Source organism: Leptosomus discolor, chromosome 1 (assembly GCF_034619465.1).
Source record: "Leptosomus discolor isolate bLepDis1 chromosome 1, bLepDis1.hap2, whole genome shotgun sequence".
Classification (NCBI taxonomy): domain Eukaryota; kingdom Metazoa; phylum Chordata; class Aves; order Leptosomiformes; family Leptosomidae; genus Leptosomus; species Leptosomus discolor.
In genome coordinates, this window is record NC_141391.1 from 68,749,318 (window position 1) to 68,763,535 (window position 14,218).

Below are 14,218 nucleotides of genomic sequence, written 5' to 3' on the forward strand. Positions count from 1 at the left end.
TTCTCTGACACTTGAGATAAACCTATGGGGGTTTATTTCAAGAGCTCAGTAATGTACATGTGGACGATAACACTTCAGTTTAAGACAGAGTACTTTATAGGGCGACTAGAGCAACTAATTTGCCATACAAAATAAACAGCAGTTCTCAATAATACATTCTCATCTCATTTCCGCCTTCCCCTGCCCCTCTCAGTCTGTTTATAGTTTGGAAAATACAAAAGAGAAATACCTCAGCTTCTACATATTTAAAAATAATCTCAGCTTACTGTTTTTTGCAGGCTTTTTGCCCAGTGTATAATTAAGGCAGGTTGAAGGCCATGCTTCTCCAGTGTTCGCAGAGTACTTATCCCATGCTGTACAATAAGCCTCAGTTTTGCTGCTGTTCCTGGTCTGAATATCAGAAGAAACATTCCTTGATTAGTATTCTCTATTTTTCATCTGTTCACACGTCATTTGTTTGATGAATATGCTCTGCAGTTTTAGTCCTGACCTGCCTCAAGTTTAGAAATGCATTGTTAGAAATGAAAATTGCAGTTTCAGGAGCCTTTTGTGTGTATCAAGTCCCTACTACAACAAAGCTTCAATGTCCAAAATACGCCAAAAAAGAAATTTAATTTTACAAGAATCTATTGGGACCAATCCAAGCTGCTGTAGCAGAAGCTGCCTAAAGACTTGGTCAAACATTTCCAAACTGAAAAAGCCTTACGTTGGTTTTCTCTGAATAACAGTACGGACAGCATCCCACCAGGATCTTTGCTTTTCCGTATAGAGCTGTTTGCACACTGGCAACGGTAAGAATTGAGGCTGATGTGTGCCGTAGTGAGAATTAAACTTCTCTTGCAATTGTAAGTTGCTAGTGAATACCACCCCAAGTAGGAATACCTGTTTTGGTAAAAATAAATAAATAAATAAAAGGTATTAAATACAGAAAAACCTTAAATTGTATAGCACGTTTAAGAACTTGGGAAGTTTACTTACTTCAAGGTCCAATAGGCAAATGGATTCAGGCGCATCTGTCTCGAGTCTCGATGTCTCTTGGGGCAAGTGAAAAAGCTGCTTTAACCACTTGCGCATTGGGGGCAAGACTGACATGGAGTTCCACTGCAAGCCAAGCCACACGAGGTGCTGGAGACTGCCGTTGTGCATTCGAACAGCACCTGTACAAAAACACAGTTGGACACAGATGTCAACTTCCGACAAGTCAGCAAGGCTTGCATCTGACCAAAGCTGGTCTTCACACTCCACTGACAGAGCAACGATACTTGGCAGACCAACGAACATCAAGATTCCAGCTTTCACTTATGAAGGATTACAAACTTCAGATTAGCCAAACACATCAAGCAGACAGTTCATCTGACTGCTCAAGCCATCAACCCCTTAAGCTCCTGAGGGGGTGACTCTCAGATTTCCTTTCACTTCCATCCTCACCACATTCAGTCCAACAGGCGACTATTTTTAGCAAACCTATTAGCTTCTCCAAAACCTTTAAGGAATTATTCAGGAAGCACTTCTTTACTCTGCAATGAAGTCTAAGTCTTGCCTAAAACATTAGGGCAACTTTGGACATCTATTCCACATGTTTGTCTTTGTTGTAATGCAAAGTATTTGTAGAAGACCTTCTGGTATAGGAGGTTGTGTTGAGTTTCAGAAAGTAACACCTCTTACCAATATCGTATTTATTAAGTTCCGCTTGCACTGGTGCTTGTGTACTGACATTTCCAATATCATCCGTGCCAATAAAAGATCTCTCTCTAGAAGCTCCGCTCTCAAACAGGCTGTCAAACAATGTAAACGAACCACTCTTGTTTGCAAATGATTCCACAATCTCTTTAAAGAAGTCTTGCTTGCCATGGCTTAAGTTCAGCAGCATATGACCTAGAAAACAAAAATATCATTTCACATAAATAAAGCGGTGAATGTAAGGAAAGTAATATTTGGTACACTGGACTGTTCTTGCTACTCGGGGCTGGCCAGGAATCAGGATTTCCCCTTATGAAACCTACAGACTGTTATGTTCTCCCTGGAATTAGGTCAGCATTTCAGCACATCGGCTTTCCAAGTTTTTAGTGACAACAATCCCAAGGCATTTTTAAATCCAGTTCTTTGGGAAAACACAGCCATCTTATTATTATTACTACTCTAAGGGCATTGCAACCATCCTTAAAATAAGCAGCTATAATACAAGTAGAAGTCTGTCTTATCAAAATCCATTCTGAGACAACCGAACCTGATGTCCACCGAGTGAGTTCATTTGTATTCATCTAGGCCCCGCAAGAGTTTGTAGACTGAAAAACTGTCTATACTTAGCAGCAAAGAAAGCAAAGCTGAGGAACAAGTAAGAGGATGGAAAGTACAGGGAAACAGTAATGTTTTCTTTTCCTCTTGGGGCTAACAATACTCACAAAATAGTATCAGCAGGCAGAAGCCATTTATGGTCTCTTAATCTACTGGAAAAGCTAAATTCTATCTTAGTGTGCTAGAGGCAAAAAGGATGGAAAAACACACTTAAAAAAAAAAGGAGAATGTGCTTTACTAGCATGCTAAAGAGGAGAAAAAAAAAACTTTAGGTGTCAGGATGAAACTACTGTTTTGTTTTACATATGTAGTCCGAATCTAGAAGGCTTTATTGTTGCATACTGAAGTGTTAACATTACATTTCAAGATAAGGAATGTGTTCTTTAACAAACCACTTAGCCTTTAAAGTAACTATCCAAAACAGTGTATTTTTATTACCAGACTGGCTTTTTCGATCACAGGCCAGTATTTCCAGCACATCTTGTCCAGTTTGATCCCCCTTTATTAGTTTTGACTTTGGTTTAGGAACCTGGTGAAATAAGGAGAGAGTTGTTACAGCTTTTTCACAGTAAGAGCGGATCATTTAAATTAGTCTTAAAAATGAGAAAACAAGCTTCTTTTGGCATTAGAAAACTATAGGAAAAACCTCAAACATAACTCATTCTCAGAGTACTATGTCACATATCCCAGGGGGTGGGGAACCCATCCAAAACACACAAAACCCCGAGGTGGGCAGTTACAGCTATTGCAAGTAACATTAAGCGCACACAAGAGTAAGTAATACCTGGAATGCAAGCAGTGGCACAAAAACAACAATCAATTTTACTTCATAAGGCAAAGAATTAAGCCCGATTTTTTAGTTCTGCCATTTACACAACAAGTATATGGGAACTATTCAGTTAGAATCATAGAATCATTAGGTTGGAATAGACCTCTGAGATCATCAAGTCCAACCGTCAACTTAACACCACCATGCCCACTAAACCATGTCCTTAAGTGCCACATCTACACGTTTTCTGAACACCTCCAGGGACGGTGACTCCACCACTTCCCTGGGCAGCCTGTTCCAGTGCTCGACCACTCTTTCAGCAACAAAATTTTTCCTAATGTCCAACCTAAACCTCCCCAGCGCAGCTTGAGGCCATTTTCTCTTGTCCTGTTGCCTGTTACTTGGGAGAAGAGACTGACCCCCACCTCACTACAACCTCCTTTCAGGTAGTTGTAGAAAGCGATAAGGTCTCCCCTCAGCCTCCTCTTCTCCAGATTAAACAGCCCCAGTTCCCTCAGCCGCTCCTCACAAGACCTGTTCTCCAGACCCTTCACCAGCTCCGTTGCCCTTCTCTGGACACGCTCCAGCACCTCAATGTCTTTCTTGCAGTGAGGGGCCCAAAACTGCACACAGGATTCGAGGTGCGGCCTCACCAGTCCCCAGTACAGGGGCACCATCCCCTCCCTACTCCTGCTGGCCACACTATGTCTGATACAGGCCAGGATGCTGTTGGCCTTCTTGGCCACCTGGGCACACTGCTGGCTCATGTTCAGCCGGCTGTCGACCAGCACCCCCAGGTCCTTTTCCGCCAGGCAGCTTTCCAGCCACTCCTCCCCAAGCCTGTAGTGCTGCGTGGGGTTGTGGTGACCCAAGTGCAGGACCCGGCACTTGGCCTTGTTGAACCTCATACAACTGACCTCAGCCCATCGATCCAGCCTGTCCAGGTCCCTCTGCAGAGCCTTCCTACCCTTGAGCAGATCAACACTCCCGCTCAATTTTCTGTCATCTGCATCATAGTTCATGCCCTTCCCTCCCTATAGCAATAAGCCTAACAGTTAATATGTTCAGCTGTATTACAGAAAAGGGAATATACTGTAGGAAATAAACTCACTAGCGTTTAAGAATCAGGTTACTCTGACAAGGGAAGCAGCTGAAGAGACACGTTTACCCTGTTCATGTCATTTGAAACCTTTTAAAGAATTGTGAAAGAGTGGGGTTTGGAGAGTGAGGAGGGAGTCTTTCCTTAGGCACATGAACACTAGTTTATCTCACGAATACAAGAGTTCAACATATGTACAGTACGAACATTTCAAGAACTGCATCAACTAAAGGCATAAACTGAAAAATTACTTACCTGGAAACTTATCAGATAACACAATGCTGCTAGTTCACACACAGCTCTCCACTGTGCCTCATTGTGTTGGGCCATTTTCAGCAGCAAAGTTCCAGCATGCATGTATAGCTGTCCTTTCATTTCCACAAATGTACGAGACAACTCATCAGACCCATTCACATACGGTTTCACTGACTGAAGCACACGATCAAAACTAAAATGTAGAAAAGACTCATTCTAAACAGAGTCCCAGTAAAAGCTATAGCAGATGGTTTTGCTTCATGCTATTCAATTGCGAATCAAGTAACTTCCTAAATCAACCGTTAGTACTGTCTCTGCTTAAACCTGAGCTGCACTAGAAGTACAATAATGGTCTCAAACTCACAAAGCTCTCAACTTAGTTTATTGAAGTAAAACATACTAAATATTACCTAGATACTTACAGCTTTGCACAGCTGCTTTCAAAACTATTCTCCCAAACTACGTGGATAAACTTGTTCACTACTGCAGATTTAGAGATTAGATTAGGAGGCAGTAGTCACTCTGCTCTTCCCCCTTTCCTTCATTTATCAGAAAGGCCCAAAATACAGCTAGACAGGCTCTTCAAAAATAGAAGGTACTGTAGAAACCTGAGTAGCTGTAGGCTAGTATACAACCCCCACCCAGGAGAGGTTTTCCAGAAAACAGTTAAAACACTCTTTCAAATACCTGACAAAACTATAATGGCTGTTAGCATTGCCATGATCTGAAAGGCTTTAACAAAATGGCAGCAGAAAACCAAAGATGGTTTTGGTCAACTTTGTTAGAGAAGAAAAAGAAAATTAAACATACTTGGCCATTAAGTATTTCTCATCCATTGTCTGTATTGCTTCAAATACTCATTCAAGAGTAACAGACTGAAGAATATCGTTTTACAAAAGACAATGTAACAGCCATTGCCTAATTGAGGAACAAAGGTAACCCAGTAAAAGCCAGTAAGAAAGGGAAGATAACAAAGAAAGGAACACAGATCTTATCAATATATTGACTACATTGTTTTGTACTGCTCCAGGTGTGTCACAGAGGACAGGCCTTGAAGTCAGCTGGCTTAGCTGGCCCTGTAGCACCACCTGTTTTCCCTGAAGGACAGCATTCTTACTGCAAGCAGCCTCCGCCCTCCCAATTACACTATACACCTAAAGTTCCTAATCATTCCAGTGTGTGTTGTGTTAATTTAGAACACAATGACCAGGACAAAGCTGACACACAAGAGATGGTTTGGGTTTTTTTATGGGAGTTTTTTCAGTTTTGTTTTTTAATTGTCTGGGAAATCTGGGTTAGTCAATTGCTGAAGTACAGCACAACATTCTCTTACTGAAGTGAAAGAAGCAGTTAATTGACTCAGGATATTAATGAGTCTTCTCCACAGCTGCGTGCTGACTATTCAAACAAGGCTTGCAATCCCTGCCACAAGATAGTCTGGAATTCAAACCCAGTAAGAATCACTCTTAGTGGCTAGTAAATAGAATCTCCTCTCACATCCACAAACAAGTTAAGCAGTGAAATAGAAGCTTGGCAGATGTTCTGTGACCCACAAAAAAAGAACAATTCTTGGAGAACTATTTTTTTTTTACTACAGGAAAGTTAAAATAGTACCTTTCAAGTGCCTCTCTGCATTCCTGAACATCTCTAGAAGAAAGTGTCATTTTGACAAAGCTGGAATAGGCCAACAGATGATCTTTCTTGATAGCTCTCCAGTTATTTTTATCAGACTCCAAGTCTTGTAAAGATTCCAGATATTCCTAAAGGAGAAAGTTCATCACAGGATAAGGAACAGTCATCCTTCCATGAAGGCAACTGCAGTACTTCTCCAAACTGTATTAGTAGCATTTACTGCATAATCCAGTTTCACAGGTGAGACCTTAACATATTCTTCAGCAGCAAAGTTCCAGGGATCTATTTGCCTGAGCAATTTTATCCCTAATGGAACTGCTGTGTCTAACTCAGCTTTTGAAGACAGAAACTCAACAGCTCTATAAGGCTTAATTTTAGGGAGAAAATGCCAATTAAAAATCCCAAGAAGTATTTTGTAATTCCACTGGTTTCAGTAGGCTTGCATTTGAAGGAGTTAAATCACTTGAGAAATAGCTGTCAAGAGTAATGACACTAAGAGAAACAGACCAGTTAAAAAGATATGGAAGACTATCACAGGATCAAAATAGGATTAAACACCTCAAATGTCTCTACAACACAGGAACACCATTCCAAGCTTGACTGCAAAGGTATTTTCTTCTCTGCCTCCTGACAATGGAGCACAGCATCTTTTAATCTATTATTTGAACGGTAGAGCGCAACTAGTCTGATGTTTATGTAGACATCATCTGGTCTTGCATAAAGCTCTGCTTGAATCAAGTCAAAAAGCTGATTCCATCCATCTTCACCTTTACAATCCAATAACTGCTCCTGTTAAACATGAAAGCAACATGTTAATATTTTATTTCCCACACCTTTTCAGCGACTACAGTACCAAACAGTTTTCTTTCCTCCACTACACAGACTACATTACTCAAACTACACCACTCTTCATAGCTTTCAGGTATTACATAAGGTTTGATGAAATATTAAATTATTTTAAAATGGAGATAACTATGATAGAAGAAAATCCTCAGAAGAATTTGCCTCTTACCAACAGTAAGTAGTGCTTGTCAAAGCATTCGGTTCAACCACAGCACACCCTGCCACAGACTACCTTGCTTAAAAAAACCCCAAACATGTTAAGACTTCAGTGTGCTTGCTGCCTAGCTACACAAAATCAATACCCCTGTGCAAAAGTAAGATTGCACGACTGAAAGCATTTACAGACTATTTGAGAATTACAGCATTTCTCACATTCTGCAGAGTTGATTATATACAGATTTAAAAAACAGAAAAGCAGTATAGAGCAAGAAAGTGAGTTCACAGGCCTACCACCTTCCTGCAAATGAACAGAAAGGTCAAGTAGTGTCTATCTAGTCTTCACTTCTTGGGTGTGATACTAACACAGTTTCTCAGCATTTTTGAAGAGGATTAACCTTGAAACACTAAAAAGGGTATCAAAGTCTGTAGCTGCAGCTTTCTTGAAAGCTAGACAAAAATGTCAGACTGCAAAGAAAGCAACATTAATAGATTTAACATTAAAGATTTTAAAACAATTTAACAAGGAAGAGTTTTGCTTGAGGTGACATGCAAAAAGCACTCCAGTCAGATGCTGAAAGTTTCTTTAAGCCACAGAACAAAAGTAATTTGGAATTTACCTTCAACCTGTAAACAGCAGGACTCCCAGGGAAGAGCTTAGCAGCTCTCTCAACCCAGTATTTTGCTCTTCCATCAGTAATGTTGTTATTGCATAGTAACTCTGCAATTTTCAATACAAGATCCTTCTGTGTTGGGTTCAACTCCACAGATCGCTGTTTTTTTCCCAAGCACACACAGGAGGGGGGAGAAAAAAAAAATTACTTGATCTTACGATCCACATAGAACGGGAAAGAGTTACCGCTCCAGAACCACCTATTGAAATTAGTTAGATCTATCAATATGGAATATATGAAGAAAAATCTTTCTAAATGCCACCGCTAGTTTACAGCGCCCACATACGACTGCTGGAATTCAGAAGAGCAGAAGAGAAATAATGGAAAAGCCAGCTCCTCTGCATCTACCACCAGCTACTGCTGTGCACAAGCAGTAGAACTATAAGGACCTCTAGTCTAACCAGACATGTACACTTCGAAAAAAAAATAGATAAGACACACAGTTTAAGAAGCGTGATAGCACTTCATGAAGTTGTGTTGGCAACCAGATTTCCGAGCACATAACCTCCTTCCCCAAAACCAGACCAAAGGCATTCCGATTGGGAATTTGACATTTATATGCTTGCCTAATCAAAACTAGATTTGGCCCTCCCCCCTTCAAAACAAACCAAACATAAAACACACTAGGCCTACAGTCTTCTAGTAGCAACTAGATTCCCATTGTTGTTACAGTACACATTAAGGAATTCTACAATAGTCACAGCTCCTTAGTCTAAAAGGCAATGCGTGACATGGGAAGCATTTAACAGCAGGTAGCACAAAGATCAACTTCAGAAAAAAATCCCAAAGAATCAACTTAAAAACATACTATTGAAATAAGTGATACCAAGTGAAGAACCTCCTCTGCAGTGCTTCATACGCTTTCCCTTGTAAAACATGTATAAATAATACAGTTCTTCCCAGAACACATTTTCTTCCGTGGGTTTGAGAATGTCCAGCACAGAAGGATTTTAAAAGTCCATTTACAATGGAACGAAGCAGGACATTAGGGGTCTGTGTAGTACTTACCTTGTAACACCCAAAAGCTTTTTCTATGTTATCCTCAGCTTCATAAATCTGTCCAAGAAATCTGTGTGCTTTGGGATCTCTCTCCTGTACGTTGAGGTATGTAGATATATACCTATGCAGGGGAAAGAAGTCAGTTACTTGACCAGTATCTTCCAATAATACACCCTTCTGCTGAGCTACAATGATACTTAATCTGCCACGGAGGAAGTACAGCCCTATTTTGTTCTAGATACGTTGTCTGGACCTTAAAGTACGAAGCAACATTGTTTCACAGTACAGATGCTACTTGCTTGCCAGCAAGAATTTTTGTTTATTAAAAAACCCAAGTAGTAGCTTGCAGAAACGCTAAGCAGAGTAAGAGACAAAAAAGCCACTTTCAACCATATAAATTTTTCAGCACACATAAGTAATCTTCTTTAAAGTTGTTGTTTTATAAAGATTCAAATGGCACTCAAATACCCACATTTACTGCTACCTCAAAACAGCACGATATTGATCTTGGTTTCTCTGGTCTATTTCATGTTAATTTAGCTTTTCCCTTACACTTTAGAGAACAGAAAAATAAACATACATCAAACACATTACCTTTTGGCAAGTTCATATTCTTTTATTTCGAAATACAGCTTAGCAAAGAGGAATCCTTTCATCGATTTCTGAAGAAAAAACATGACAGGCATATGTTAGACATAGGGTACTTTTAAAATAACTCAACAGGGTGACCCTTCTTTTCGGCAATGAATAATACTTTTAAGTTACAGAATTTGACAACTAGTTATCAGCTCAAAACCACTCCTCACATTTAAGGGTTTGTTTCTGAAAGGTGTAGTAGGATTAAGAATGAAAAGAGTTCTTCCTACAATTGGCAAAGGCTCCTAGGCAAAACGGAGATTACAAATAAAGCAATCAAGCCCTTCTACATGCAGCATTTCATAAATACCTCAGACTAAAGACAGTGAAATAACGGGGTCAGACACATTTAAACTCTGTTGTCACAATGTAACAAAGAAAAATCCTACAAACCAAGAGAGATTTGTCCTTTAGCCCTGCTGTAGTATACCGTCATCAGACACTTTTTAAAATATACTTGAGGAAAAACCAATTTCTACCTCAGTCATTCTCAGTTTGGGTAAGAAACATATTTACGCAGCAGTTTATTTCTGATGTTGTCAGCCTAAGATAACTTGAACATACGCATCCCCATAGGTAAAAGGAGAAACATCTCCAAAGCTATTTTTTGGGGGGTAGTACAAGGAAGCAACAAAGGCAAAACAAAAAGAAACAGAGAGCAAGCTGAAGGCAAGATGGCAGAAGGATGGGCAGGAGGAAAAGAGTGAAAGGAATGAGCTGAAGAACCAAGTCACAAGCAACAACCTTGAGGCAGAAGTAACCCAGACAGAAACTTAAAGCTTGAGCTCCCACTATCAGTTTAAAAGCAGATTTTGCTTGTGAACCAAAAATACTGGAACTAGTTACGTCTATGATTCCAAACAAGTGTGTACATTTTGAATATACTCGAATTACTAGTCTCCCTCCCTCTCTCACTCCTGCTATTCATGCGAAATTTTAAAGAGTGGTTTAGAATGAAAGCAGCTCTCCTAAGACACTTCCAAAACACAGACCGAACACTTGTAGTATGTTATAAAAAGGAAACACTTAAGTATGTCAAAGTGGAGTCACACTTGGCATCTCTTTTTAAACATGGATGACAAGAAACCTCAAAATAAATGCTTTGCAGCCTTATAAGCACCCCCACCTCCCCAATAAACACTCAAGAAAACCAGTAACTATTTCCACCATTGACTGTGCTATACAATTAGTTGCAAGCATTACTTCAAAAAACCAAAACCAAACCAAACCTAAATATGCACCAGTCAGCCTGAAGCACAACAGGAGAGGAATTTAAGTTTTGAGTTCAACAGGAAAAACTAGAGAGCACCTCTGATTCTGGCAGTGATGTACTTCACACTGCCTGGTCCAAACAGCACACAAGTCAATTAAATGAAGTCACAGGACAACTTTGTTGCTGTTCGGAAAGGTACAAAGGAGGATGATGCACACACGCCCTGCATAAGGACCCCAGTGCATAATGGTGAACATGGATGCATTCACACTATACAACACACTGCTGAATATTCTACCTCTGCAATAAAATCAATTCAGAGCAGCCGAACAGGATCTTTCAGGATTAAATAGCTCCCATGAATTGTAAGAGACTGCTCACTGTCACCTGTATACCGTTTTCCAGATATAATGGAAAACAGTATCCAATCATGCAGAGTTCCTCATCCTTCTGACCAGTTACTAAAAACACAGCAGTTTTCTCCCCATTCTCCCCCTCTTAATACTGTTATTTTGCAAAGTAGTCACACGGACAAGAATATTAAATCACATAGCACACAAAAGAAAACTGAAAGTTTTCTTCCATGTTCCATCTGGGTTATTTCTCTAAAAAAGAGAAACTCGGGGAACATAGGAACTACTCTCTCACAAAAGTGAAGAACTCTTTCCTTATACTTAAGAGAGCTGGTGGGCTCTTAAAGCTACGCTAGTGCTTACTAGGTGTCAAAGGCAGGTGCACAGCTCTAGTAAACCACTGCTCCTGGTTAGGGAAAGAATCTCCAGCAAGCGAAACCACCAGCCCTTCCTCGCTCAGCTTCCCCGACCTCACTCGGCTTAAAGAAACCCCGAGTAAATCCGGACTCAGAAATACTCCCAGCGACACTGCAACCCCCTTTTCCCCTTACTGCCAGGGATGAGGAGGGGCAGAGAAGACCAAGCCCTGGCACCGCACCGCCCAACGCGGCGCCGGGAGCCGCAGCACATGTGGAAAGCAGCCGACCCCCACGCCGGCAGGGCAGGAGCGGCGAGGCCTGCCGGCTGCGCGGGGGGCGGCCGCTCCTCAGAGAGCGGGGGAAGGCCGCCGCGGCCGCCCGTCGGGCCTGACTCCACGCGAGGCGCGGGCGGGAAGGGGCCCGCACCGAGCCCGTCGGCCACCAGCAGCCGCAACGCCCCCCGGGACCGGCGCGGGCGCGAAGGACAAGGCCGCGGAAGGTCTGTCGGCGAGGCCCGCCGCCGGCAGCGCTCACCTCTCTGGGGGAAGGCGCGGCGGCCTGCACGGACGCGACGTACCGCTCCACTTCGGGCTTCGTGCGCCTCATCATGGCGCCGCAGCGGGGGCCGCGCCCGGCCTCCCTCCGGGCGGAACGCCTTCCCCGCCGGCCCTCGCGCCGCGCCTTCGGAAGAGAAGGAGGAAGCGACGAAACGACGCAGCGGCCGCCAACGCGTTACGCAAGTTCCCGCGCAACCGTACGGGGCGCCCTGCGCCGCCGGGTGCGCGAGAGCCGCCCCGCGTCCGGCCGCTTCCTACCACCAACGGCCGCAGCGGAGGGCGGGGCCTTGGTCGGCGCCGCTCGCTGCGCGTGCGCCGGTCCCGCGCATGAGCCGGGGGGTGGGCGGGGGGGGGGGGGGAGAGCGAGAGCGGGAGCGCGCAGCCGCAGTAGGGAGGGGGGTAGGTGAGCGGCGGCGGGACTGGCGGTCTTAGGGCGTGATGGCGCTGCGAGGGGGGGGGGTGGTCGGAGGCGTCTCGTCCCCCCCTCGGATGAGGGGGCCCGGGGCGGTGAGGTGGTGGTAGATCCTCTCCTCGCCCCCCGGGAGGCCGCGGGCCGGAGCCAGCCGCGGGTGAGGGGCGCGGGGTCCCCGAGCGGCCGGGCGGGATGGGCGAGGCCGGGTCAGGGCACGGCGTGAGGGCCGCCAGCCGCCGCGGGGGGCCAGGCTGCCTTGTCTTCGTATCCCGCTGAATGTTAAGGGGCAACTGATCGCTGCTCCGTTGTTACTAGACCAGCCTTGTGCTGTCACAGAAAATCTTTATGTGTCCTGAAGCGAGCTTTAGTGTTTTCTCACCTAAGCCTCGTATCTTGTGGTTCAGAGCAACTACAAATTTAATCCATAATTATAGGCCTTATCACTGAGATCCAATGCTGTAGAAGATGTGTCTCCAAATACTGTAACAGCTATGGCGAGAAACTTATTTTCCAGGCACTGCAAATAGCGTAATTATCATCCTAAAGCACAGCTGGGAATATGGATCAGAAGATGACAAGATCAGCAACCCTCAAGACAGGAGAAATTCACAAGTTGGAGCTGTAAGGGTTTGGTGGTTCTGAGCACCAGTGGTGGCCCCACGGTGCAATTCCAAGCTGGCAGCCTCAGCTTCTGCTTGCTGGAATTGCCCGTCTCGCCTCTCCTTGGCCAGTTCAGGCACTTTGGTCAAAATGAGGCCACCGGGCTCTGTCTTGAAGAAGCATAATTAAAAATGTGTCCCCTTCTCAATCTCAGTCAACCCACTGACGGCCGTGTGATTCCTGCCACACCCGAAAAATACTGACATCCCCAGAGCTCTTACCAGCTTTGCCAGAAAAATAGCATAGCCCAACTTGTTCCTGTGAAGAGACCAGCAGCATCCATGTAAGACCCTGGCTGAAAGCATTAATCCTCTCTTTCATTATTTGCTTTATTAATGGTGATTTATTTAGATGTTGGATTTAATTCTCTAAGAAGGAAGAGGATCTTTTTTTTTCCTCGGTACTTTTTTGAATGGTGCATCTACAACCAGATTGCCAAACAATTCGTCGGCACCTGCCAGGCCAAGTAAGGAAAGTCGTGGTGCCAGTGCAGAGGGGAACGCTGGGGTTGGCTCACAGGAGGAAGCTGCTACTCTTCAGCTGACGGGGAGGCATGGGAAATTGCCTTCGTACAGACAAGCTCCAGGGCCTTGATACTGGTCACTGGCTGTGGAAGTGGCACCCGCCGTGCCGTTGCAAGACCAGGAAGGCAGCTCACCAGGCAGGACAGCAGCTGACTCCAGTGCTGAAGTCCAGTGCAACCTGAACTCTGCTCAACTTGGCTCACTACTTGCCCGTTGGAACGGAGCACAGGGCTCGCCCCTGCCAGTGGCAGAAAGGTACAGCTGCTTCCCCCTACAGCTACCTCCACTGGGCTTTCTGAAGTGCGCCCTACTGCTAGTCTAAGCAGGGGCTTCTAAACAAATCTCTTGCCCCACGCACGATTGACCCCACGCAGCAGAAAGGGGCAAAGCTGCTGCGGCATCCATTCCCACATCCCGGGCTCACAGCCACTTTTGAGGGGTCATGGGTAGAAAAACAATAATGAACTCTGCCTCTTTCAGGAAAGTATGTGCAGCTATGCGAAATATTTGTAATACTGACAGGACAGGAAGTCAGCTTCCACACCAGACCTGTAATTGTCCAGGCTGCCCGATTGCTAGCTTGCTCCCTGGCTCTGTTTTGCAATTGCTTTTAATTAATCCTCTTCATGACAGTGACCAGGGGTAGTACTTCAATGACAGTTCACTCCAAAGACAGCTCCCAAGACAGCAGTATGGATTTGGGGAACCCTTCGCTCGAGATAGGACTCCAATAAGAATAAAAAAATTTCTCCAGGAGGGTGATTAGGCACTGGAACACATCG

The 14,218-nt window shown here is 44.1% G+C and overlaps 1 protein-coding gene across 4 annotated transcripts in view; it reads right to left on the reverse strand.

The window, feature by feature from the left end:
* RGPD4 (RANBP2 like and GRIP domain containing 4) overlaps positions 1-11,892 on the reverse strand; it is a 34,379-nt gene extending 22,487 nt beyond the window's left edge. For all 4 annotated transcript variants that reach the window (XM_086476976.1, XM_086476969.1, XM_086476954.1 and 1 more), the window contains exons 1-12: positions 11,818-11,892; positions 9,317-9,384; positions 8,732-8,843; positions 7,670-7,822; positions 6,609-6,839; positions 6,033-6,178; positions 4,419-4,611; positions 2,734-2,824; positions 1,666-1,875; positions 979-1,157; positions 707-882; positions 267-390 (exon numbers count right to left, since the gene is read on the reverse strand). In XM_086476976.1, the coding sequence (XP_086333102.1) occupies positions 267-390; positions 707-882; positions 979-1,157; positions 1,666-1,875; positions 2,734-2,824; positions 4,419-4,611; positions 6,033-6,178; positions 6,609-6,839; positions 7,670-7,822; positions 8,732-8,843; positions 9,317-9,384; positions 11,818-11,892 (1,758 nt within the window). The remainder of the gene's footprint in view (positions 1-266; positions 391-706; positions 883-978; positions 1,158-1,665; positions 1,876-2,733; positions 2,825-4,418; positions 4,612-6,032; positions 6,179-6,608; positions 6,840-7,669; positions 7,823-8,731; positions 8,844-9,316; positions 9,385-11,817) is intronic.
* Positions 11,893-14,218: the final 2,326 nt, after the last annotated feature.